The 23,995-nt window shown below is 43.2% G+C and overlaps 2 protein-coding genes across 2 annotated transcripts in view; one reads left to right on the forward strand and one right to left on the reverse strand.

Moving 5' to 3' along the window:
• Nucleotides 1-23,995, reverse strand: part of PIEZO2 (piezo type mechanosensitive ion channel component 2) — a 656,646-nt gene that overhangs the window by 224,024 nt on the left and 408,627 nt on the right. The window contains exons 5-7 of the mRNA XM_064294736.1: nt 19,440-19,602; nt 2,965-3,175; nt 1,391-1,604 (exon numbers count right to left, since the gene is read on the reverse strand). Of these exons, the coding sequence (XP_064150806.1) occupies nt 1,391-1,604; nt 2,965-3,175; nt 19,440-19,602 (588 nt within the window). The remainder of the gene's footprint in view (nt 1-1,390; nt 1,605-2,964; nt 3,176-19,439; nt 19,603-23,995) is intronic.
• On the forward strand, nt 3,751-7,135 carry LOC135232733 (clumping factor B-like). The gene is made up of 4 exons (XM_064293471.1): nt 3,751-3,782; nt 4,182-4,232; nt 4,957-5,106; nt 6,107-7,135. Exons 1-4 carry the CDS (start codon nt 3,751-3,753, stop codon nt 7,122-7,124), a joined length of 1,251 nt encoding a protein of 416 aa, XP_064149541.1. The 3' UTR covers nt 7,125-7,135.

Consider the following 23,995-nt stretch of genomic DNA (forward strand, 5'->3'; position numbering starts at 1 on the left):
GACGTAAGCACTGGGGCTCAACTTTCCTGAGATGAAGGTGGGGGGCTCTCTATATCATTCCCTCATGGGTACCCCTTCACAGGCTTTTCCACAGTGACCCACTGTAGGCAGGAAGAGAGCTGTTTTTCCCTCTGTATTGCTGTCTATTTGAAGTATTCTCCTCATCCTGCTGCCCTTGGAGTTCCTCCCAGTCCTAGTACCCATCTGTCTCTCACAGTGTCATGGTCTCCCTTTCCCACTTCCCAATTGCGTGGCCCCTGAATTCCCACAGCCAATCTCTACCACCTTAAAAATCCTGGCTACAGCTTCCACAGATTAGCTCCCTTTGTGTGTTCCCTATTTGGGGTACAGCCCAGCCCTGTCCCAAAATGGCTGCGATGAGTGAATGCTTGCAATGCGAACAGTGAGGTTCTCCCAGCTTCTGTGCCATCTCCGCTCCTCCTCACCCCCACTTCTGGACTTACCCCAACTCTCCAACACCTCAGATTCTGTCCAGAGTTGTGAGATTTCAGTCTGCTCTTGTTTTTGTTATTCAGTGGTGGTGGTGGTGGTGGGGGGGCATTGGTATATGGAACTATCCATTCACTTTGACACGGTCCACCTCAGTAATGTTAATTTAGATCAACTGATTAAGGTGTTGCCCACTATTATCAAAGTATAATTTTCCATAGCAACTAGCAAATAATCAGTGAGGTTGTACTTTGTCATTGGGCAAACATCTTGCATCCCAACGAACTTTCAAAGCAATGGTTTCAGGTTGTGGCTAGAATCAAGCATTTCATTAAGAATTGAAAAATGGTAATTTTCTAATTCTATTTTTATTTCCTGTAAATATTTCCTGATTATTTCATCATCAGCTGAGATTCCTAGAGTTCCTTCTAAAAAGTCAGTACATGATGAATTCTTTCACTTTAATTCCCATTTGCACAGCAAGGACCTGGTGTAATAGTCTTTTCTAGTCAAGGCAAATTATTAGAAATTTCCCATATACACTCACTCTCTCTCACTGTGGACTCACATATTCTTATTTTAAAAATTTTACAATCAATTAGTTTTTATTTTTGATTGTCATTTTTTCCTATATTCAAATGGCCTGTGAGAGTTTCTAATAGCTGGATCCATTTGACCTGTCCTTATTATTCACTGATGTATAACTGACACACTGGACTTCTTTCCACAGCCTAAACCATGTGTCTGTTCTACTTATTCCATATGGCAGGTCCCCTGCTTTTCTGAGTCCAGCAGTATCTCCATCTGAGGAGACCCTCTATTTTATCTTTGCTTAACACGTCAATTGCCATCAAGAAGAATCCTGCAAATTCCCAATCCCAAATCAAGATAATGGGGAGTTGGGGGACTTTCGTTGAAATGTCCTAAATATGTCTCTTACCTTGCATAGTAGTCATTGGGTGGAACTGCTTCTTGAAAGAATTGGAACTGGTATAAGTAAAGCCCGATCAAGTGTCCAGCAGTGAAAATAGCCAGCAGAACACAGAGACAGCTGAAGAGCAATGGGTCAAAAGTCCGGCACCAGGACCACCAGGTGCATAGACCCAAAAACACAAAGAAATACACAGATGAGGTCAAAGATGGCAACATCATACCTGAGGAAGAAGAAATGCAATCATGAAAAACTGGATAGAACCGGAAAACCAATTACTACTTAGTAAAGGTAACTAGTGGAAATTATGTGTGAATTTCTTTCATATGCTTTCAGGTATTGATCATATTTTTAAGGTATTAAGCGTATGCTATTTCAGAAAAAGTACTATTTTTATTGTAAAGAAGTTAAACATGAAGTAACAATTTTGCAAATGTAAGGAAAGATCAGATGAAGAAGTTTATCTTCTTCAAACACCTGTGGTGTTTGAGCAGCGTAAACACCTACATTTCAAGCCAGTAACAGAGCACATTTACTTGCCCATTTCCATCTTTTACATTTTCTTCTCCTGAAAGTTTTCTGGAAATACATATGTGCCTTCAAACTTTCCCTTACACCATTTTTTTATAATTTACTTTTTTTGGTTATCTAAGATTCATAATAATTACATTCTATAAAGGGTCACTAGGAGTTGAAACTGACTCAATGGCAAAGGGTTTGATTTGGTTACGGCGGCTAAAATTTCACTAAAACTTCATTCTACCTAATAAAATTTGATTTGCCTATCACCAAAAGGTGCAATGTAAAATGAGGTGACTACAGGCATTTAAAAGAATTTTATTGGGCATTTTGATGTGATTTCTCACTAAAATAGTTGTTATATTTTTTGAGAAATTCTATTTTCTTTTCCTCTTTTTTTGTTATTAAAAACCAGTTAAGCTGTTTCATCTTGTGAAATTTCAGCTAGGAACTTTGGGTAAGTCTCCTCTAATAAGTTTTACAGTCAGCTCAGAAGCACCAGTGAAAAGTGCAATGGAAGCAGGAGGTAGAAGATCAAGATAACATGACTATGGAATAAGCCGTCCTTGGCCAAAATTTAGAGGAAGTGAGTGTCTGCACTGGAAGATTACAATCTAACTTAGGAAGAAAAACATTATATCCTGGAGAATTAAATTAAGATGAACACAACGTAAACATAGGCCTTTAGAATGCACATGTGGAGGTCACTATCAATACACACAAACTGCTAAATGGCAGAGGTTCCCATTCAGAGGACCTAAGGAAGAAGAATAGTTGCTATCCTAGTCTAAAAGTAGAAAGCGAGGTCATTGAGATATGGAAAAGGATTGCTTCAAAGAGGTTAACAAAAACCATCTATAAACATCAAAACTACAACTCAGCAGAAAAAAATATTATTTTTTTTGCTGGTTTGTAAATGAGGCCAGCTTCACAAGATCTCAGTCACTATTTGGGTGCCAGTTGTTTCCTTTTTAATTTTCTCTTCAACCATTTCTTTCATTATTTGCCAAATCCCTACCTACTTGTGCTTTTACTCTGCTCACCCTTTTACTGGGAACACTCACCTGATGAACCAAGTAGAATCGTCACCACAACTTTCCCAGCAGTGGTTATCATGTTGCCAATAAACTCCTTCAGCTTCGAAGCTACAGAGGCAAGCCTACGGAACAATTTTAATCTTGTGCTTTCTTCCAAGTCGCCTTCAACACCATTGCCTCCATCTGAATCATCTTCATATATCAATGCCTCCTCTGAATCTATTTTTTCTCCTCCAGTCTAAATAAACGAAAAACAGAAAATACTTTAGTCCAGAACTCTGGCTCTCCACCCAGCAGATTACTTGGTTTGTAATTTATGGGCCAGTCATGGAGGTCAACTTTTCACAAATCAGGAGCAAAAAGGCAGACAACCATTTAAGCCTCACCAGGGCTTGGGTAGTTCCAAGTCCCCATAACTTTGAAATAAACAAGAAAAGAAGTAAACAGGAAAAATGTCATCCCTAATAACATGTCATCTTCTCTATAGATTCTCATTTTTTTAAACACAGAAGAAACTGTCTGAAACATCTATTAACAATCTTGGCTTTGATCAATTTGGGTTTGGGTCTTCAGATTTGTAATTTGTCATCAAGGTGATAGGAGGTTCTGATAAAACTAACCATGCTTTAACCACAAGAATGGCCCAATCAGTGCTCAGGAAATCCCTTTTCTTTCTGAAGTTTACCTTTGTTCACTATTTTAGTATTTCCTGACAGTGGGAGGATGAGAGTTCTCGGATCACTTAGCTAAAAATGTAGTCACTTCCTATCGTAACCTTTTAAAGAACAATCTAATGGTTCTATCCTGGGCAATATGGCATCCCAGGACTCCCATTACAAGTTCAGGTAAGAAACATGTGTACCAGCACATACATTTATTTCCACGTATTATTTTAAACCAGGGTCTAAGGTGTTTTTATGTATTTGTTTTGCTTTAAAAGAATAAATAGAGAATTTTACTGGATCATTAGACTTTTTCCGTGGAAAGGTTAGCATATTTTAAAGGATTCATAGACATAAGCCATCCCCTTAAGACAAAAGAAGTCTGATTTAGATGCATGTGGCTGTTTTTACATGGCCCCAGGCCAACACACTACACATCTCCAGCCTTGGTGATGACTGATCTCGCTACAGTGCCCAGAGATCTATTTAAGGTCTAAAGACTAGAGCCTGTCCTCTCCATTTTCCCATCTTAAAGTCTCTTTCTCAGTAAACCTGGTTTAGACACTTACATCATATTCACAGATGTGGTGTGAAACTTTACTATCGCCACAGTCACTGGAGGAAGGTGGGCAAGTAAGTGGCTGCAGGGCCTTGAGGACTGAGTCCTCCTGTTTTCCAGGATACAGAGCCCTGATGACTTCAGCTGGCTGCAGTATCCCCACTCCTCACATACATAAAGATTTACCCCCAGGTCAGGGGGCCTTGGTCGTTCTCGTGCAATGAGTTTCTCTTATACGGCCTTTCAGGCTCTAGGTTTGTAATCCTCCCAAAATGACTGGTCAGGCTGCAATCTTGCAATAGATTGGTCTCCTTACTATCTGCATAAGCAGATTGCAGGCATTGGTTGTTTTACTAGCTGCATAATCAGCTTGTAATGCACCCAGTAGGACTGAGTGCCTTTCAGTCCACCCATGGGATTGGTTAGTTTGTGCTCCTACTGGCAGGGTCAGGCCTTGAGATTGCCTGTATTAGTAGCAGGCTGACAAAGGTTTTGGGGGACCACACGATCATCAGGAGCCTGGAGTGGAGCACATCCTTTGGACCCAGCATCCCTGCACCGAGAACCTCTCAGACCCAGGTAAAGAGCTGTAATACCAGTCAAGGGCTGTCACGCTGAGGACGGAGAGAGATGGTGGGGTTGTTGGTCTGCGAAGGAATATGGCTGTGGTGTGCTAGTTGGACATGGAGAGAAGTTGGGCATCCCCAGGCAAGAGGAAGCCAAAAAAGCTGAGCATCCTCATGCAGGGGTCACTTGCGGAGGCTCCGGTGATTCTGTGCAGGGGTATTTCTATTGCAGGGCAGAGCCGGCAGCAAATGGCCTAGAAGAACACAGCAGCAGAGCTGGTAATGTGAGGCGCAGCAAGGCCCAGCAGCAGGGCAGAGCAGAGCAGCCACAGGAGTCATGCAGGCCCCCTAGGCAATGTGATGGAGCTGTGTGGCTAGCGTGGTGGGGACCAGAGGCAGCAGCGACATGAGCACAGTATTTGACTGGAACCATGGCATGCCTGTCGAGTGACGTAAATGTGGCCGTGAGTAATTTGGGGAAAGGGTAAGTTGGGGCTCCACCTTTGAGATGTAAGCAGGTTCCTCTCCTACAAAATGTAGGGGGGCAGGATCAGTTTACCATGAGTAAACTAATCAGTTCACCATGAGTTCCTATGGTTTACCATTTGCTTTCTATAAGCAATAATGGCTTTCACTTTGCCAATACTGTGTACATGTCTCCTGTGTATGGCTTGATCATACTGAATAAATGTAACACACAGGAGTGAAGGTCTCGTTCCTAGGAGTTTTACTGCTGCTTAGAAGTTTGAGACACAGGCTGTGTGTGTGTGTAAGGCAGAGAGAGAAGGTGGTTCAGTGGTAGAATTTTCTCAATTTCCATGTTGGAGACCCAGGATCGATTCCTGGCCAGTGCACCTCATGCGCTGCCATTACCCGTCTGTCAGCGGGGGCATGTGTGTTGCTGTGATGCTGAACAGGTTTCAGTAGAGCTTCCAGATTAAACAGACTAGGAAGAAAGGCCCGGCGATCTACTTCCAATAATCAGCCAATGAAAACCCTATGGATCACGATGGTCTGATCAACTGAGGATGCGGATAGCATAGGCCCAGATTGTTCTGTTATACGTGGGGTCACCATAAGTTGGGGGCTGACTTGAAGGCAACTAAGAACAACGGCAATTGCAGGAATGTCTCATGTTTATTCCATAAGATTTTTCTATCTGTTCAGGGCCTACTGTGTGCTAGTATCTCTAGCGACAGATAGAGCAATAATTGTGTAAACAAAAAACTAAGGCACAAAACCTCATATAGTGCCAAATGCTCTGCAGAGAATTAAAAGAGGGGGATGTGACTATAAGCAGCTGGGTGGCTTATCCAGATTCTGAGGTCAGGGAGAGCCTCTTGAGGAGGTGACATTGACACTGAGATCTGAAGGTCACAAAGGAGCCAGCCACGTGACAATCCCCGGGATGAGCATTCTTGGAGGGAGCCACCAGACAAAGGCTCTGAGAGGTGTTTGAAAGGAAGGCGAGTGGGGGCTGGGTGTGCTAGCAATTCCACCTTGTCTCCCAAGCTCCCTTACTCTTCCTCTCCTGGAGATCACAGCACTGTCTCAACTTCCTCTTGCTCACCCAGCACTGACACCTCCTCCTCAGCCTCACCAGACACCGACCCCACCTCCTCAGGCTCACCAGACACCGACCCCACCTCCTCAGGCTCACCAGACACCGACCCCACCTCCTCAGGCTCACCAGACACCGACCCCACCTCCTCAGGCTCACCAGACACCGACCCCACCTCCTCAGGCTCACCAGACAGGGACCCTAACTTCTCAGGCTCATCAGATACTGACCCCACCTCCTCAGGCTCACCAGACACTGACCCCATCTCCTCAGGCTCACTAGACACTGACCCCACCTCCTCAGCCTCCTCAGGCTCACCAGACACTGACCCCACCTCCTCAGCCTCCTCAGGCTCACCAGACACTGACCCTACCTCCTCAGGCTCACCAGACACTGACCCCATCTCCTCAGGTTCACCAGACACTGACCCCACCGCTTCAGCCTCCTCAGGCTCACCAGACACCGACCCCACCTCCTCAGCCTCCTCAGGCTCACCAGACACCGACCCCACCTCCTCAGCCTCCTCAGGCTCACCAGACACTGACCCCACCTCCTCAGCCTCCTCAGGCTCACCAGACACTGACCCCACAGCCTCAGCCTCCTCAGGCTCACCAGACACCGACCCCACCTCCTCAGGCTCACCAGACACCGACCCCACCTCCTCAGGCTCACCAGACACCGATCCCACCTCCTCAGGCTCACTAGACACCGACCCCACCTCCTCAGGCTCACCAGACACTGACCCCACTGCCTCAGCCTCCTCAGGTTCACTAGACACCGACCCCACCTCCTCATCCGTCAGCATTCAGCCTCCCTGCCCCTTTTGCACCTGTGGCTAGCACATGGTACTGTGTACCTCTGCTCTGGACACTGAGTAAGGAAAGTCCCAGCCAGTCCCCTCCCTCTTGTGTCAGGGAAGTATCCCTTTCTCCTGAGTTATTGACACATATGGCTTACCATCTCACCTGAGAAAAACACCCCTTTGGACCCCACGGGAATCCCTGGGTAGTGCAAATGGTTAATGTGTTTGGCCGCTAATGGAAAGGTTGGAGGTTCAAGTCCACCCAACGGTGCCATGGAAGAAAAGCCTGGTGCTGTACTTTAGAAAAATCAGCCCCAGCCACCCCCTGCAGAATTCCTTCCAGGGTAAGCCCAGTGAAGCTACTACTGTGACACCCACATCCCCTCCACACACACACACATGCTGCTCTTCCAGCGTGTGCTACTTAAAGACCCCTGCAACAGGTGAGCAACACATCAGACATCTTCCTTGAGGCAGGAAGTTTGGTCAAAACCTTTGGTCACTGTACTTGAAAACAGACAAAGGGAAAACACAGCTAGGGCTCCCTGAGTCACCACTGTTACAAACACACTTGTAACTTTCATAAATGACTTGTTATCCAATTATAGAATTGCTACGGATGTAGATTAAATCAAACAGAAACCTCTGGTCAGAAGCCTCTTGAGGTTAGAAAATGCATCTCCCTGACCTCTCTTGGGCGGGCTAGATTTTTGTAAACACACTACTGTGGTTCAGGGTTGTCAATACTTTTGTACCAGAATCCCTGGGGCCCTCTGTTAGAAAAGCATTCTAAAACTGCCAAACTGAGGAAGAGAAAGGTTAGATTCTGAGCTCCGCCTGTCCTGACAGGGCCAGGCCAGCCATGGTTGACTTGCAGGCTTCCCCTGCACAGTGTCTGGTCAAGGATAAACACTGAAGCTCTGGAAGAGCACCGACTCCACCTCACCTATTCACTAACAAGCAGCTTGCTCACTAGAGCTATAATCATTTCCTGTGTTGGAGTCAGCTTGATTCTGGCCTTAAGGAAAGACAGAATAACTATAAATAAAGACTTGACTCCTCTGGTTCCTGAGCAATCTTAGAAATCACAGAAAAAGTGAACCCTTTACAGTTTAAAAAGTCAAATAAAATATTACATATGATGACTGTCCATGTAAAAATCTAAAACCCATTTTAAGAAACGTAAGCCTTTTAAAAAAGTTTCTTGGTTTCACAAAGATTCTATAGAAGAATCATGGTCAAAAAGAAGAAAATGCAGAACAGAATTTCAAATTCTCATGAAATCCAGAGTTTCTGGAGTCACGGAGGCTGAATGAACACCTGAAACTTTTGTCCTGAGATAATCTTTAAACCTTAAATCATAAATACACCCTGAAGTCTTCTTAAATCTGAACAATAGTTTAGCTTAACTAGTAAAGAATGTCTGCCTTGAGCATTATGCTCTTTTCAGACCTATCTACGTGGAGGAAATCAACATTTCCTCGAAAGATTAGATAGGAAACTTAGGGGGCAGTGAGTTTATGTTAATGCGGAGGAACAACTCAGAAAAGGAGGGTGAGAATGGCTGCACAACTCAAAGAACGTAATCAATGTCACTGAAGTGTACATGAAGAAATTGTTGAATTTGTATGTTTTGCTATGAATATTCTCAATAACAAAAATAAAATTAATGATATTTTAAAAGAGTTCTTGGTTTCAGAATCAGCAAAGGAGCATCATCTCTCATGTCATGTGATGAGGCTCCAAGTGCTATGGGACCAACTGGCACAGGGGCAGCCTAGTCTCAAGATGAGGATGAAGACCTAAACACAAGCTGCCTCTCCACCATCAGTCCACAGCTGCCATCTCTCCCGGCTCCAGCCCTAACCACTCCAAATCACCACGTTAGAATCAGACATACTCAATTTTGGACTAAGAAGGCACAATAAATTACTTTTGGGAGAGCCCAAGCATCCATTTCTCTTTGCCCCCAAGCACAATAAGATTTCGTCTGGATTGGAGTAAGTCATCGAATTACCTGGGAACTTTAAGAGTACAGTCTGTCAAGCTCCACCCCACACTTACTATATCAGAATTCCTGGGTGTGGATCCCAGGGGATCTGTATTCCCGAAAAGCATCCCTTGGTGATTCTGGAGCAGCCAGCCTAAGGCCCATGCACTGGCTGATGTTTGCAAACTACTGAGAAGCCAACTCTACACAATGGCTCAGCTGAACAGGCAAAATTTAAAATATTTTGGGTCATATCCTAGGCAGACTCCTTGAATTGGAAAATGTATTGAAAGACATTCTCTCTGAAATCTTCTTTAGGTTTCAATCAAGCTTTCAATACCTTTGCACACATCTGAGCCTGTTTGCCTCTTCTATGAGCTTTTAAAATCGTTTTTATGGGGGTGAATCAAAGTCACACATGAGGAGCCAAAAGGTCTGGTAGGCAAAGGGAGCATCTTCTCAAGTCTCATCAGTTGTTTACTATGGAGAGTTAACAACGTATGTTAAGAGAATGGGTTCATCTCAAGGGAAGATCTAGAGGAAGGAAAAGGTGAGTGTTGTGATTCACTGAAAAAGATAAATGCTAGGCACAGTGTTCCCCAAGAAAGCAAAAGGCAGTGAAGGAAGTTGGACTTGTCAGGTGGAGCCACGTATATTATGTACACCTGATATCATGGCATTTGACAGATAATGCAAATATTTTATTCTACTGCTAGACTTGTTTTAGAAAGATTAATTCCTCAGACTTACAAAAACGGTTTAAATAGTTCCCTCTTTTCATTTGGGTAAGTATGCAGGCGGAGGCTTTAACTGCCACCTACAGAGTATGACAGTCTGTAATAATGGCTGGTAAGGACACACTGATTAGCTGACAGCAAGCCAGAGGACTGCGGCTTAGAGGCTGGCACCCAGGGCCACAGAACCCAGGAGCTTTAAAACAAGAGTCCTGTTACCACCCCGCCCACCGCCACCACAGGGTTCCGATTTAATCAGTCTCAAAGGGGCGCTGCAGCAGTCATTTTAAAACCCTCCCAAGTTAAATCCCGAGTTAGAGACTGCAGCTGGTTTAAGACTCTTTGGAACCATCATTTGAAAGGAAAATGAGCAACAACAGAGCTTAGCTAAACTGGATCGACCATTCATTTTAAAGGGTTTTCTTTTAAGAATGTTTTTAAAAAGGCACTAAATGGGACACCATAAAACACAATCAGCATCAGAACAGCACACACAGGCTTGCATGAGTGCACACACTCACACACACACCCATATCATCTGCTCAGGTTGTGGTTACGGTGATCATTACTGGCCATTTTCTCCTCTAGGGACCAGCTATGCTTAGTTCTTCCAAGTGGCACACGCTGGGGCTCCCTCCAGAACACAGGACTCAGACAGAGGGGACAAAAGCAGCATCTGAGGGCACACGAGTCCTTCCTTGGCTCGGGTTTTCCTGAAAGAGCAGAACTCATTCCTGGTGATGGACTCCGATGTAAACAACAGTCCCAGCTTTGTCGTTACAATATCGAAAGGCTGCTCAGCTGGAGCTGCTTTGGAATAAACAGCTATCACCCCCGCCTTCCACCCCGCCTTCCACTCGTCCAGTCTTCACCAGGGTGGGCTCTGCTCTCAACCTCTGCCAGCCCCACAGCGGGGCAAGGCGGTCAGCTGTGGCCCCCGGAGAGTTTGCACCCCCTCAGGGAAAAGAGATCATTTACAGAAAACAAAAACCGGTTGCCCTGGAGTCGACTCTGACTCATGGCGACCCCTCGAGTGCCAGAGTAGAACTGTACTTCACCGAGTGTTCAACGGCTGATTGCTCGGAAGGAGATCGTCGGGCCTTTTTCCTGAGGTGCCTCTGGATGGGCCCCAACCTCTAGCCTCTCAGTGGTTAGCAGCCGAGCGTGTTAACCATTTGCGCACCCAGGGACTCCCAGTTACAGACAGCTGTATAAAAGGAGGCTATGAGATTCCAAGGAGTTGAGAGGCAAAGGAGACTGTGTGTGACCACAGATATTCAGAGCTCCGCCCCGCCCCCCGGCCCCAGCCAAGCTGCAGCGCAGAGGCAGTTCCACCAGCGCCAGCTCACGAGCCCACAACCCCGCACCTGGGCTCCCTGCCCAGCTGATGACCCAGTGGTCTGGGGGGCACACCGGTCTGCAGCCAGTCTTGGCTCATAGCTTTTGTCATCGTCTCACCCTAGTGCTTTGCTGCTTTGGTTTTACAATCTGCTTTGCTTTGTGCAAGCATTCACGTTAGCCAGTGAGTGCCTAATTAATTAACTAACCCAGTAAATGTCTGGGTACTATTAAAAACCAAAAACCAAACCTGTTGCCATCAAATCAACTCCATCTCATAGCAACCCTTTAGGACAGAGTAGAACTGCCCCATAGGGTTTCCAAGGAGTGCCTGGTGGATTCAAATTCGAACTGCTGACCATTTGGTTAGCAGCCATGGCTCTTAACAACTGTGCCACCAGGGCTCCAGAGTAGTAGTATATATAAGATTAAGGGGCTTATATGTAATATTAAATAAGTTTGCTGCATTCTGAGCTACAACAGAGAACAAGACAGACATGATCCTGTCTCTCATGGGGGTTACAGTCCAGTAAGGAGACAGATAACCCACAACTGAACATGCAACAGAGAGGATAACCGCAGATTATGGTAAGTGTCTGGAGTATAAGATACAGGCTCAGGGACAGAGAATAATCTGTGACCTTACTTTGGAAGGTGGTCAGGGAGGCCTCTCTGGGAAGGACGTGTCCTGATGATTGAAAAGGAAGCAGCCATGCAAAGAGCAGGGAGAGAAGCATTTGGGCGGAGGGGACTGCCTGGCCAAGGCTGAGGAGGAAAACAGCAGGCTCACCAGGTACAGAGGGAAGGCACGTGACTACAGGGTGAGGTGGAAGGGCAGGAAACGGACAGATCACTCGGCCATGGACATCACCGTTAGGACCTTGAATTTTACTTTAGTTTATGGAGATATAATTTGATCTATAATTTTACAATCCTGACATTGTGGTATCAGTGTGATGAGGCAAATTGGAAGCTAGAGCGGGGAGACCCATTTGGAGATTATCTGACTGTTGAGTTTATAGGCTTGGATGTGGATTGTGGCAGGGGAGTTGGAGAAAAGTGGATATTTCAGACAAAATGTGAAGGTGTGACCCACAGGGCTTATTGATGGTAATGAGTAAGGGGCCCATGAAATCAGGCATTGTATCAAGGTTTCTAGTTTTCATAGCTGGGTGGATAGTCCTTACATTCACCTCAGTGAGGGCAGGTGGGAAGAGTGGGTGGAGGCTGGCGCTGGAGCTGTCTCCTGCCCCCAAACACGCTACCAATATTTTTAAAGCAATATGACAGCTAATTTACATTACTTTGGTGAAAATTTCATCTCAAGGGTATCTACAGTTCAAAGAAGGAGAGAAGATACCACCACCTTCGAAGGAGTGGCTGGCATTCCTGTGGGTGACCTGGATCTTATGAACGGGTGCAGGGACCGTGGTAGCGAGGGATGTCCGGTCCTCTCATCCACATCTGAGTAGCTACTACTCTACCCCGCTGCATGGACAAAGAGGCCCTCCAACTTCCTGGGCAACTGTTCCATCTGGGAGTTGTGTGATTATTTGCAATTCAAATGTAAGACATTGCCTATCAAATAAATATTCCAAGAACAGAACAAAATATCCTGAGAATTTCTAAAAACACTGATCTAGAAATATCATTAGAGGTAAAAGGCTCCTCCAGAGCTCAGATTCTTTGAAAAAGGCAGAGAATTTGTTACATGAATTAATAAACGGGTTCTATTTTCCTTTTCAATCATTTCATTTTAATGGTTTAGAGACACTTTAGCTGATTTCCTAATTGCCATCTGTCGCGTTTTCCAGTTCAGTCTAGGGAAGGTCACTCAGTGACTGTGCTGGCAGAAGCAGCACCTCTGTATGTGATGAGATGCTCTGCCCGACCTGAAGGGACCCCACATGCTCACTCATGTCCGGTGACATGCAAGACGCCTGGATTGGGACTTAGTCACCAAGTGAAAATTAACTAGTCTTTGTAGTAAAAACCCGAGTCTTTCCTGAGAACAGGCCATTTTTTCCTTCAATTAAAAACTTTCTTTTTTATTTAAGCCGATGACCTCTAAAAGCTCTGGAATTAAGAAGGCAGAACACGTGTGTAGCATTTTGAGGTACGTAATGACAGGAAGGCCCTTGCCCAGTTTCTGAGAGTGACGAGAAGAGGCAACCCAATGGCACTAATCACAGTGTCTTTGAGACAGTCACAAAGTGGGGACTCAATTCACTGAGTCATCAAGTGAGAGGCTTACAGGTAATGGGGTGGCTATTCCACGTATCACCACCCTGAATGGATGCATGCTTCAAAAGGTCGTGTCTACATGCTTAAAAAAACAGAATTTTGGTATGTGTAAAGCAGGTAAGAGGAGCCCTGGTGGCACAACGGGTAAGCACTCAACTGCTATTGAAAAGTTTGGTGCTTTGAACCCACACAGAGGCACCTCAGAAGAAAGGTCTGGTGATCCGCTTCTGTAAAGATTACAGCCTAGGGAACACTATGGGGAAGTTCTGCTTTGTCACGCGGGGTCCCTGTGAGTTGAAATCAACTAGATGGCACCTGACAACAACCAAGCAGGCACATTTGGACCGTCTCAGGCTAACCAGCGACCGAGCTGCCGCCAGCTGACTCTGGACGCCCTTCTCGTCACGACCCCACGTGTGTCCACGTAGCACTGCACTCCACAGGCTTTCCAACGGCTGATTTATCAGAGGTAGGTTGCCAGAACTTTCCTCCAAGGTGCCACTGGGTAGGACTCAAACCTCCAACCTCTCAGTTAGCAGCTGAGCAAGTCAGAATCCACCAACTGCTGAATACCTGAATACCTAATTAAAAGGTGAAAACTAAGAGATTTTCTTCTCCCATTCTTTCTTTCTTGCCCTTTAGGAAGGAGTTACTTGCACCTCTAAACTGAAACTTCAAGCTGACTGGGCACAGGCGGTCCTTTCATGAGCCAGAACACAGATGCCACAATAGCTGAGTGGGAAATCAGGATCAGAAAGAGGGTAAGGCTCTGAGTTACTTCCAAGAAACCTTAGCAGGACCTAAATATTACATGCCTGAATTCTTAGCAGAGGAGGGCAGATTGTACTGGAATATTCATTCACCCTTCATATATGATTTATCACACTTAGAAGATGTCTCTTTAAGCAGATAAAAATCAGGACTTCAATTCCTATTTGAATAAACAATTTATCAGAAATTGGCTTTAATAATACATTAAAATACCATTTGCTTCAAAAAATAAAGCTTCAAGCCTCATGAAATAGCTACAGTTAAAGGTATAGGAATTACTCAAGGTAACATCAGTTTGGTGAAATTGTATACTGTGTCATTGCACAGGTAACTCTTTTCTCCATAGTTTAGTTTTCCTAATACAATTCAGTTTTGTTTTTTTCCTAATATTTCAGAATATGAAGCTTTCTCCCAGTTATGATTTGTAGATCTGCTTCTGAATTAAAACAACAAATAAACCAGAGCACAAGCATGTCAGCCTCAAGAGAAGCTTCTTTGGCACTTGAGGGAGCATGGCTCCCGTACTGAGGTCTGCTGTGTAAGATGCAAAAGGGAGGCCAAGGCTCACGCTGAGGAGGTGTCTCCGTGGCTGCCCCTAGGGGCCCTTTGGTGGGTACCCTCCTTTACAGGGGCCAACTTGAGCCTCATCCTCAAGTCAGCGAAGAGGACGGGGGACTCCAGAGTCGGCTCCAGGGATTACCTGCTATTTTATTAAAACAATGCTGGGTTTGAAAAGGAATTCTCCCAGGCACCGGTGAATTAACCTTGCCATTTCTCCTCCACGGAGATAAACGGAAGAAGAAATAATGCCAGCAAACACTATACTTCTAAAATATCCTCAAAATCCAAACATTCGAGAGCTCAAGGGCCAAGATTTATAAGCAGCAGGAAGTATGCTGCAGACTTCAAGAATAAAATAAATTTAAATAAATTTCTTTGCTTCCTTTGGCCACATACTTACATTATTTTCAGACTCAGGTACAGCTTGCTCAGATACAAGAAATATTTCTTTGTAGACTAATCTCAGAAGAGATACCCAGTACCCTGTTCCTCCTGAGCTACCTGGTGGGTAGAATGTGCTGTTGTTGTTGCTGTTGTTAAGTGCCATGGAGTCAATTCTGACACACAGCGACCCTGGGCACAACAGAATGAAACACTGCCCAGTCTGGTGCCATCCTCACAACCGTTGCTACGTTTGAGCCCATTGTTATAGCCACTGTGTCAATTCATCTCATTGAGAGCATTACTTTTTTTCACTGACCCTCTACTTTACCAACTATGATGGCCTTCTCCAGGGGCTAGTCCCTCCTGATAACACATCCAGATTAGGTCAGACTAAGTCTTGCTATCCTCGCTTTTAGGGAGCATTCTGGCTGTACTTTTTCTAAGACAGATTTGTTCATTCTTCTGGCAGTCCATGGTTATACTCAGTATCCTTCACCAGCACCATAATTCAAAGGCATCAATTCTTCTTCGGTCTTCCTTATTCACTGTCCAGCTTTCGCATGCACATGAAGCAATTGAAAATGCCGTGGCCTGGGTCGGGTACACCTTAGTCCTCAGAGTGACATCTTTGCTTTTTAACAGTTTAAAGAGGGCTTTTGCAGCAGATTTGCCCAAAGCAATCTGTCATTTGATTTCTTGACTGCTGCTTCCACGGCGTTGATTGTGGATTCAAGTAAAATGAAATCCTTGACAATGTCAACATTTTCTCCATTTATCACGATGTTCTTTACCGGTCCGGTTGTGAGGGTTTTTGTTTTCTTTCTGCTGAGGTGTAATTCATACTGAAGGCTTTAGTCTTTGATCTCCATGTGCTAAGAGAATGGAAATCAGTACCTAAATTGGTCTAAAACAAATTGTACTAAGAAGAGATCAAGCCCCTAATAATGGCATGCAGTGTTTTCAAAGCCCCAAATAAATAGCATTTAGAGTATCTATTTTTTTATCTGGCTTACTGTTATCTTTCAATAAGGTGGTCATTAATAGGTAGAGCTTAGATATACAAACACATTTTAAATTGGAGAGAGATACCATGAATTTCTATCCGAAAACTAAGTGAAATACGGAAGGAAAAGTACAATTTTAGACTTAGCATGTGTACTTGCATTGTGCTATCTTCTTCTATGAGTCGGAATCGACTCGACGGCACTGGGTTTTATCTTCTTCATAAGAAGTATGACTTTGATCATAGCCCGACACCCACTGCCTTATGCCGATCAAGGCAGGCTTTCCTATCGTGATAGTCCAATGGCAAAAGAGCATTTGTCCTTGGTAACACAGGCTTTTTTTATAAGAAGTTTTGTGACTTATTCACTCTTATCTGTTCTGAATGGCAAAGAAGAGATTTTTTACTGAACAGGTTGGAATCACACTTACGTTTCAACTTAAGTCCAACTTAAGTTTCTATAATTTTAAGAGGACCTTCAGTTTGAAATTGCTCTACTACCTCTGGAATTGGAGGAGAACAGAATGAGAACAGCAAGTAGCATTTTACTGAGCACCCAAATCAGTAGGTACAGTGCGAGGTGCTTCTTACTATATATTTCGTTTAGTACAGCTCTGTGATGTGTTATTAATATATTATAATTATCTCCATCTTTTAGAGGAAGAAACAGAATCAAACGTTTTCTCAACATCATACAGTTATTATGATAGTTTCCAAGTCTGATTTCAAAGCCGACTCAATTTTCAATTAGTATCTTTTACTACTAACAATGAAAAACCCTGAGTCTGGCATGCTTGAGTTAATGGGTTTACTTTCGCACAATTTGGACAATATTTTTAATGATTATTCAGGTGAAATTATTTTTAAAACCGTAAATACTTAAAAATAAAATTCAAATGTAAAAACAGACATTCAAGATTTATATTCCTTGTGTTAAAGTTTTATCCATTTTTAGGACACTCACACGTGATTAGATCCTGTTTCACAGCAATTATTTTTTACACTAAGTACCTTCTAATGTTTGCCTTAAAAATAGCAGAATACTGATATGGAATGTGATTATACATCTTTTACCCATAAGGATTTTAGGAAATAATATCATTCCTACTTGGCACAGGTTTATTGCATTATATCCTTTCTTTCTTTATGGCTTTTTAAAATTATTTTGTTGTTGAGAATATACACAGCAAGACATAAAACAATTCAAGTTTTTGTATGTACAATTCAGTGACACTGATTACATTCCTTGAGGTGTGCAACCATTCTCACCCTCTTTTTCTAGCTGTTCCTTCCCAATTAACATAAACTCACTGCCCCCTAAGATTTTTATCTAATCTTTCAAGTTGCTATTGTCTATTTGATCCCATATAAATACTTCTTAAAAGAGCATAATGCTCAAGGCAGGCATTTTTTTACTAGCTCAGTTAAACTATTATTTGGTTTTAAGAAGACTTCAGGGGATCTTAGGGCAATAGTTTCAGGGGTTCATCCAGCCCCTATGGCTCCAGAAAGTCTGGAGTCCATGAGAATGTGGAATTCTGTTCTGTATTTTCTCCGTTTTGATCAGGATTCTTCTATAGAATCCTTGATCAAAATGTTCAGTAATGGTAGCTGGGCACCATCCAGTTCTTCTGGTCTCATGGCAAACTGGCAGTTGTTCCTGGAGGCAATTAGCCACATATTCCATATCTTTCTTCTGTTCCTCTATTGGTCCCGGCAAAGACAGAACAATTGTTGTGCCTTGGATGGCCACTTGCAAGCTTTTAGGAAACCAAGCACTACGTAACAAACTAGGAGGTAGAACAGAAGTACTAAATATTAAGCCGATTAACTGTGATGTCCCAGGAAACCTGTGACCCTAAACCTCCAAGCCAAGGAACCAAATCCCATGAGGTTGTTGGTTGTACATAAGCAGCCTCAGTAGCTAGTCTTTTTTTTTTTTTTGTCATACGTTCATGGCAATACGCTGTCCCTTTGTGAAACACTATAGAGTCATTTGCTGTAACCGAGAATTTTCATCCCTCGATGTTCTTGTGGTGAACATTTTCAATATAAGTAGTTTCAATTAACTTCAGTTTTACATGTTTAATTTATTGCCACAGCGTATGGCTGAAAACATTTGGCAATTGCGTCAAGTCTCAAACATCTAAATCAAATATTTTATAATTTTTTTCTTTGTAAACTTCACCTTTTAATTATTAAATCAGTAACTTTTTAAATTGATGTCACCTAACTCATCTAGGAGACCTGGCAGTGCAGTGGTTAAAAACTTGGCTGCTAACCAAAAGGTCGGCATTTCAAATCCACCAGCTGCTCCTTGGTAACCCTATGGGGCAGTTCTACTCTGCCCCATATGATTGCTAAAAGTCAGAATCAATTTGATGGCAATGGGTTCGGTTTTCTTTCTTTCTTTTTTTTTGTTTAAACTCATATAACAAGGTGCAATTATGAAAACACAGCAGGTCAGCAGACAGGGAGGTGCGCTGTCTGATGTTCCAACACACCAAGGAATGAAGTCTGACACTGTCCCTGCAGTCACCCCTGAAAAATTACCCACTCACTAAAAACAGAGAAATCACTCATTATTGTTATCTATTTTCAATTCTTACACTTTTTCAAACAGATATTTTCTCTGGACTGTTTTAAAATACTGTGATCACAACATGCTGAGTTACCACAGCTACACTTTGAAGAGCTAGGTGCACAGACCTGAAGGTGACCACTTTCAAGGAGGTACTTTTTTTTTTTCTCCCGAAACTACCAGGTGTTACGTCTTCTCTAAATATTTCACAATGACTAAGGTATCCAGAAGGAGTCCTGGTGGTGCAATGGTTAAGTGCTGGGCTGCTAACCAAAAGGTTGGTGTTTCAAGCCCACTCAGCAGTTCTGTGACAATCTGCTTCCATAAAGATTACAGTCTCAAAAACCCTATGTGGGCAGTTCTACTGTCACATGGGGGAGTTATGAGTGGGAAATGACTTAACAGCACCCAGCAACAACAACAATAGGGTATCCAGGCTGATTAAACAACAATACTAAGACTTTAATAGGCTACCCATTTAAGATAAGATTAGACGATAGTTTGGAGTAGTGAAGAGGACATTGGGTTCAAGTCCCTGAAGCCACTTTCTTCTTACCAAGGTGTGAGTACTGTCTACCCACCAACATCGTGGGAGGCTGCCATACATAGAACTGCTACCGTTTATGTCCAGCACTGTCAATCATGAAGTGCTATGTATACTTAGCTATTACTACTACAGTTTCACAACCTACTAAGGGCCATGGTTCTCAGAAATCAAAGAAGGAAGATGCATGTAGCAGATTTACCAATTCTCCATTTTCAAATTCCAGGTTATATTGTGCTGTGTCTTCTGTCACTGGTTTCTGAACAATGTTTTTACAGACGAGCCAGATGGTCAGACTAGCAAAGAACATCCCGATATCAGGCACGAACACTCTGATTCCATTGCCAGCGTCAGCTCCCTTTAAGCTATGGAGGGAAAAAGAAGAGGGAGGAAATTTAGTTGTTCTTATATTTGTGGTCAAATTTTCTTAAAGTATGTTTGAGTCTTCTCAATGATTTAAAATAAAGAATGCTCAGTTTCTCCCTAAAAGGTACCAAAAGCTCTTCATTATCTTCCAGTCTTATGGAATCTACTAGGAATCCAGAAGACACCAGTGTTTCCCTGGAGTTTAAGAAATATTGCAAAGAACTCTAAACCAATTCTCCCTGCAAAAAATGCTAATGAATTATATTGCTATAAAATAAGCCTCATGCTCAATAAAAACACAATTGCCTGCAATCTAGCTGAAGCAGTTAAAAACTAGACATGTAATAGCAGCCAGAATATATTTTACTTTAGATATAAATCTAGATCCCTAGAAGGGAAAACAGAAAATATTAAAAGTAATCCTCGCATCAGGACCTCTTCACTATTGTGTATACTTAGTTGATTTTTGTTTTCTCTGCTGTTCCAAGAAGGATACATTACATCTAGAATGTTCCTTCTTTTAATCTTAGAGAAGTAACATTAAACATGGAATGACAAGATGTAGTTCAAGTCCAAGTATGATACTTACTAGCCGTATCCCACTGGATGATAACTCGTAATTTCTTCCTCTGTGCCAAAGAGATACTATGACCTGTTTTCCTTATTTTGTCTGAATGATTTTGGAAAAAATGGTACATAGTCTCACTCAAGCCTACTTTCTGAGAACAGTAGAATCAATGAAAGAGCCCGGATGGTGCAGTAGTTAAAGCACTCAACTTCTAACCAAAAAGGCCAGTAGTTTGAACACTTTATCACCCCAAGGGAGAGAGATGTGGCAATCCACTACCATAAGGCCTTGGAAACTCTATGGGGCAGTTCTACTCTGTCCTATAGGGTCACTACGAATTGGAATCGACTTGATCGATGGCAGTAGGTTTGGTTTATTTTTTTAGCATCAATGAACACTTGGATAATTTTCTCACCTAAGTGGCATTTTGTTTTTATAACTGAGAGGCTGAAGCAAACATGGGGTGGCAGGCACACAGGCCAGAGGGCAAGGTGCAGCGGGGAAGAGCTCCAGTGGAAGAAGGGAGATCAGCCTCAGCAGGTAATACGGACACCATTTGTGGTTTTGAGACACATCTAGAGTGTTATGGATTGAACTGTGTCCCCACTAAATATGTGCTGTAAACTCTAACCTCTATGCCTGGGGTTATAATCCCATTGGGAATGGGTTGTCTGTGCTATGTTATGAGTCAGGATTAGTATACTGTGTATTTTGAGTCAATCTCTTTTGAAATATTAAAGAGATTAAACACAAGCTAGCAAGCAGAGATGGGGGAAGAAAGATGCCAAGCCACATGAAGACTGCCCAGGAGAAGAAGCTCAGGAGAAACAAGGATCTTCCTCTAGAGCCTATAAAGAAAGCCTTCCTCTAGAGTCAGCACCCTGAATTCAGACTTCTAGCCTCCTAAACTGTGAGAAAATACATTTCTGTTCGGGAAAGCCACCCACTTGTGGTGCTTGTGTTACAGCAGCACTAGATAGCTAAGACACAGTGGTAATTAGCATGGGAAGAAGAGGCAGGTACTGAGTTGCCAGCATTGTGACCAGCACATACCGCCTCACTGGAAGTGTGCTCTGGCTGAGATCACACCGCTGTTAGTGTATGACAACAGGTGTGATAGCCACGGCCATGTGAACCCTGACAGATGGCCACATCCCTGAGGACTGTGCTAGAACAATTACCTGATGTGTCATGCAGTTCAGACAACTGGTCCCTGGTGCTGGACTGAGGTGTGGTGCTTGAGAAGACAAAGTATTACAATGAAATGTGCAAACACCTAGAGATAGAAAACCAAAAGGGAAGAACACGCTCTGCATTTCTTAAGCTGAAAGAACTGAAGAAAAAAATTCAAGCCTTGAGTTGTAACACTGGAGGATTCTACCAGGAAAATACTAAATGACACAGGAAGCAACCAAAGAAGATGGAAGGAATACACAGTCACTGTACCGAAAAGAACTGTTTGATGTTCAACCATTCCAGGAGGTAGTATATGATCAAGAACCAATGGTACTCAAGGAAGAGGTCCAAGTTGCACTGAAAGCATTCACGAAAAACGAGGCTCCGAGAATTGACAGAGTATCAGTTGAGATGTTTCAAAACAAACAGATCCAGTGCTGGGAAGTGCTCACTCATCTATGCCAAGAAACTTGGAATACAGCTACCTGGCCAACCAACTGGAAGAGATCCATGTTTTTACCCATTCCAAAGAAAGCTGATCCAACAGAATGTGGAAATTATTGAACAATATCCTTAATATCAAATTTTGCTAAAGATTGTTCAAAAGCAGTTGCAGCAGTACATCAACAGGGAACTGCCAGAAATTCAAGCCAGATTGAGAAGAGGACTTAGAATGAGGGATATCATTGCTGATGTCAGATGGATAATGGCTGAAAGCAGAGAATGACAGAAAGACATTTACCTGCATTTTATTGACTACGCAAAGGCTTTCAACTGTGGATCATAACAAATTACGGATAACATTGCGAAGAATGGGAGTTCCAGAATGCTTAATTGTGCTCATGACAAACCTGTACATAGACCAAGATGGAGTCATTCAAACAGAACAAGGGGATACTTCGAGGTTTAAAGTTAAGACAGGTATGCATCAGGGTTGTATCCTTACACCACACGTATTCAATCTGTGTGCTGAGCAAATAATCTGGTAAGCTGGACTATTTGAAGAAGAATGTAGCATCAGGATTGGAGGAAGACTCATTAATAACTTGCATTATGCAGATGACACAACCTTCCTTGCTGAAAGTGAAGACGACTTGAAGCAGCTACAGATGAAGATCAAAGACTACAGCCTTTATTATGGATTACATCTTGATATAAAGAAAACAAAAATCCTCACAACTGGATCAATAAGCATTATCATGATAAACAGAGAAAAGACTGAAGTTGTCAAGGATTTCAATTTACTTGGATCCACAATCAACACCCATGGAAGCAGCAGTCAAGAAATCAAATGAGGCGTTCCATTGGGAAAATCTACTGCAAAAGACCTCTTTGAAATGTTAAAAACAAAGACATCACATTAAGAACTAAGGTCCGCCTGACCCAAGCAATGGTGTTTTCAGTCACCTCATATGCATGTGAAAGCTGGACAACAAATAAGATCAAAGGAGAATCAACTGCTCTGAATTATGGTGTTAGGGAAAAATATTGAATATACCATGGACTTCCAGAAGAATGAACAAATCTGTCTTGGAAGAAGTACAGCCATAATGCTCATTAGAAGCAAGGATGGCGAGACTTCGTCTCACATACTATGGACATGTTATCAGGAGGGACCAGTCCCTGGAGAAGGACATCATGCTTGGTAGAGCAGAGGGTCAGTGAAAAAGAGGAAGACCCTCAATGAGATGCATTGACAAAGTGGCTGCAATAATGGGCTCAAGCATAACAACAATCACGAAGATGGCACAGGACCGGGCAGTGTTTTCTTCTGTTGTACACAGGGTCACTGTGAGTTGGAACCAACTCAATGGCAGCTAACGACAACAGCTTTACATGTACAGTTGCATCTCCTTCCACCCCCACATCCGTTTATCCATCTATCCGTCCGTTCACTCAATAAAGTCAGTGATCGAAATTATGGAGCTGGAAGAAAATTAGAAATATTCTAGTCTACTTTCTTTATCTCAGAGATTGTGGAAACCAGTAAAAGGAAAGATCAAACAATTTGCTCCACTGCACAGAGACTGAAGGTGAGTTGAGGCTGTCTGAGATCTCCTCTCTGAGACCATCTTCCTGAGCACAGCTGACCCTCATTGCCTCCAGGTCTTCACTTTCATCTCTTTTCTACCTGCTCAAACAGGCCTGTTGTCCATCACTTCACAGAAAATGCTCTGTCTGGGGTTACAAGTGTTCTCCCCACTGCAAAGTTCAGATGGTCCATTTTATTTCTCATGTTCTAACTCTGTGCTGCATTTGACAAGCAAGGTAAACCCCTTCTGCTCTCAAATCTCCTCTCCCTCAATTTTCTTACTTCTCTCTTCTAGTTTTCTACCTATTCATGAAATGCCTGGAAACACCTGTTACTGGGACTTCCACTGAGAGATGCTGAGCTGGACTGTGCCTATGAGGCTCTAAATACTGTGCCCATCTTTTTCTTAAATACTAATGAGTCTGCAAGTTTCTGTTCTTCACTTGCTGTTCTTCTAACTCTATGCAGCCAACCTGGATGATCTATTCATCCCCAAGGCTCCAACTGGCATCTACTTCATGTAGTAGTCTTCATATCTATCCAGGCTTCCCCTCTGAGAAACATTAGCAGATATTCATTTACCTATCATATGTTTCCTCTTCAACATTCCATGAGC

This window comes from Loxodonta africana, chromosome 11, assembly GCF_030014295.1.
Source record: "Loxodonta africana isolate mLoxAfr1 chromosome 11, mLoxAfr1.hap2, whole genome shotgun sequence".
NCBI classification, from domain to species: Eukaryota; Metazoa; Chordata; class Mammalia; order Proboscidea; family Elephantidae; genus Loxodonta; species Loxodonta africana.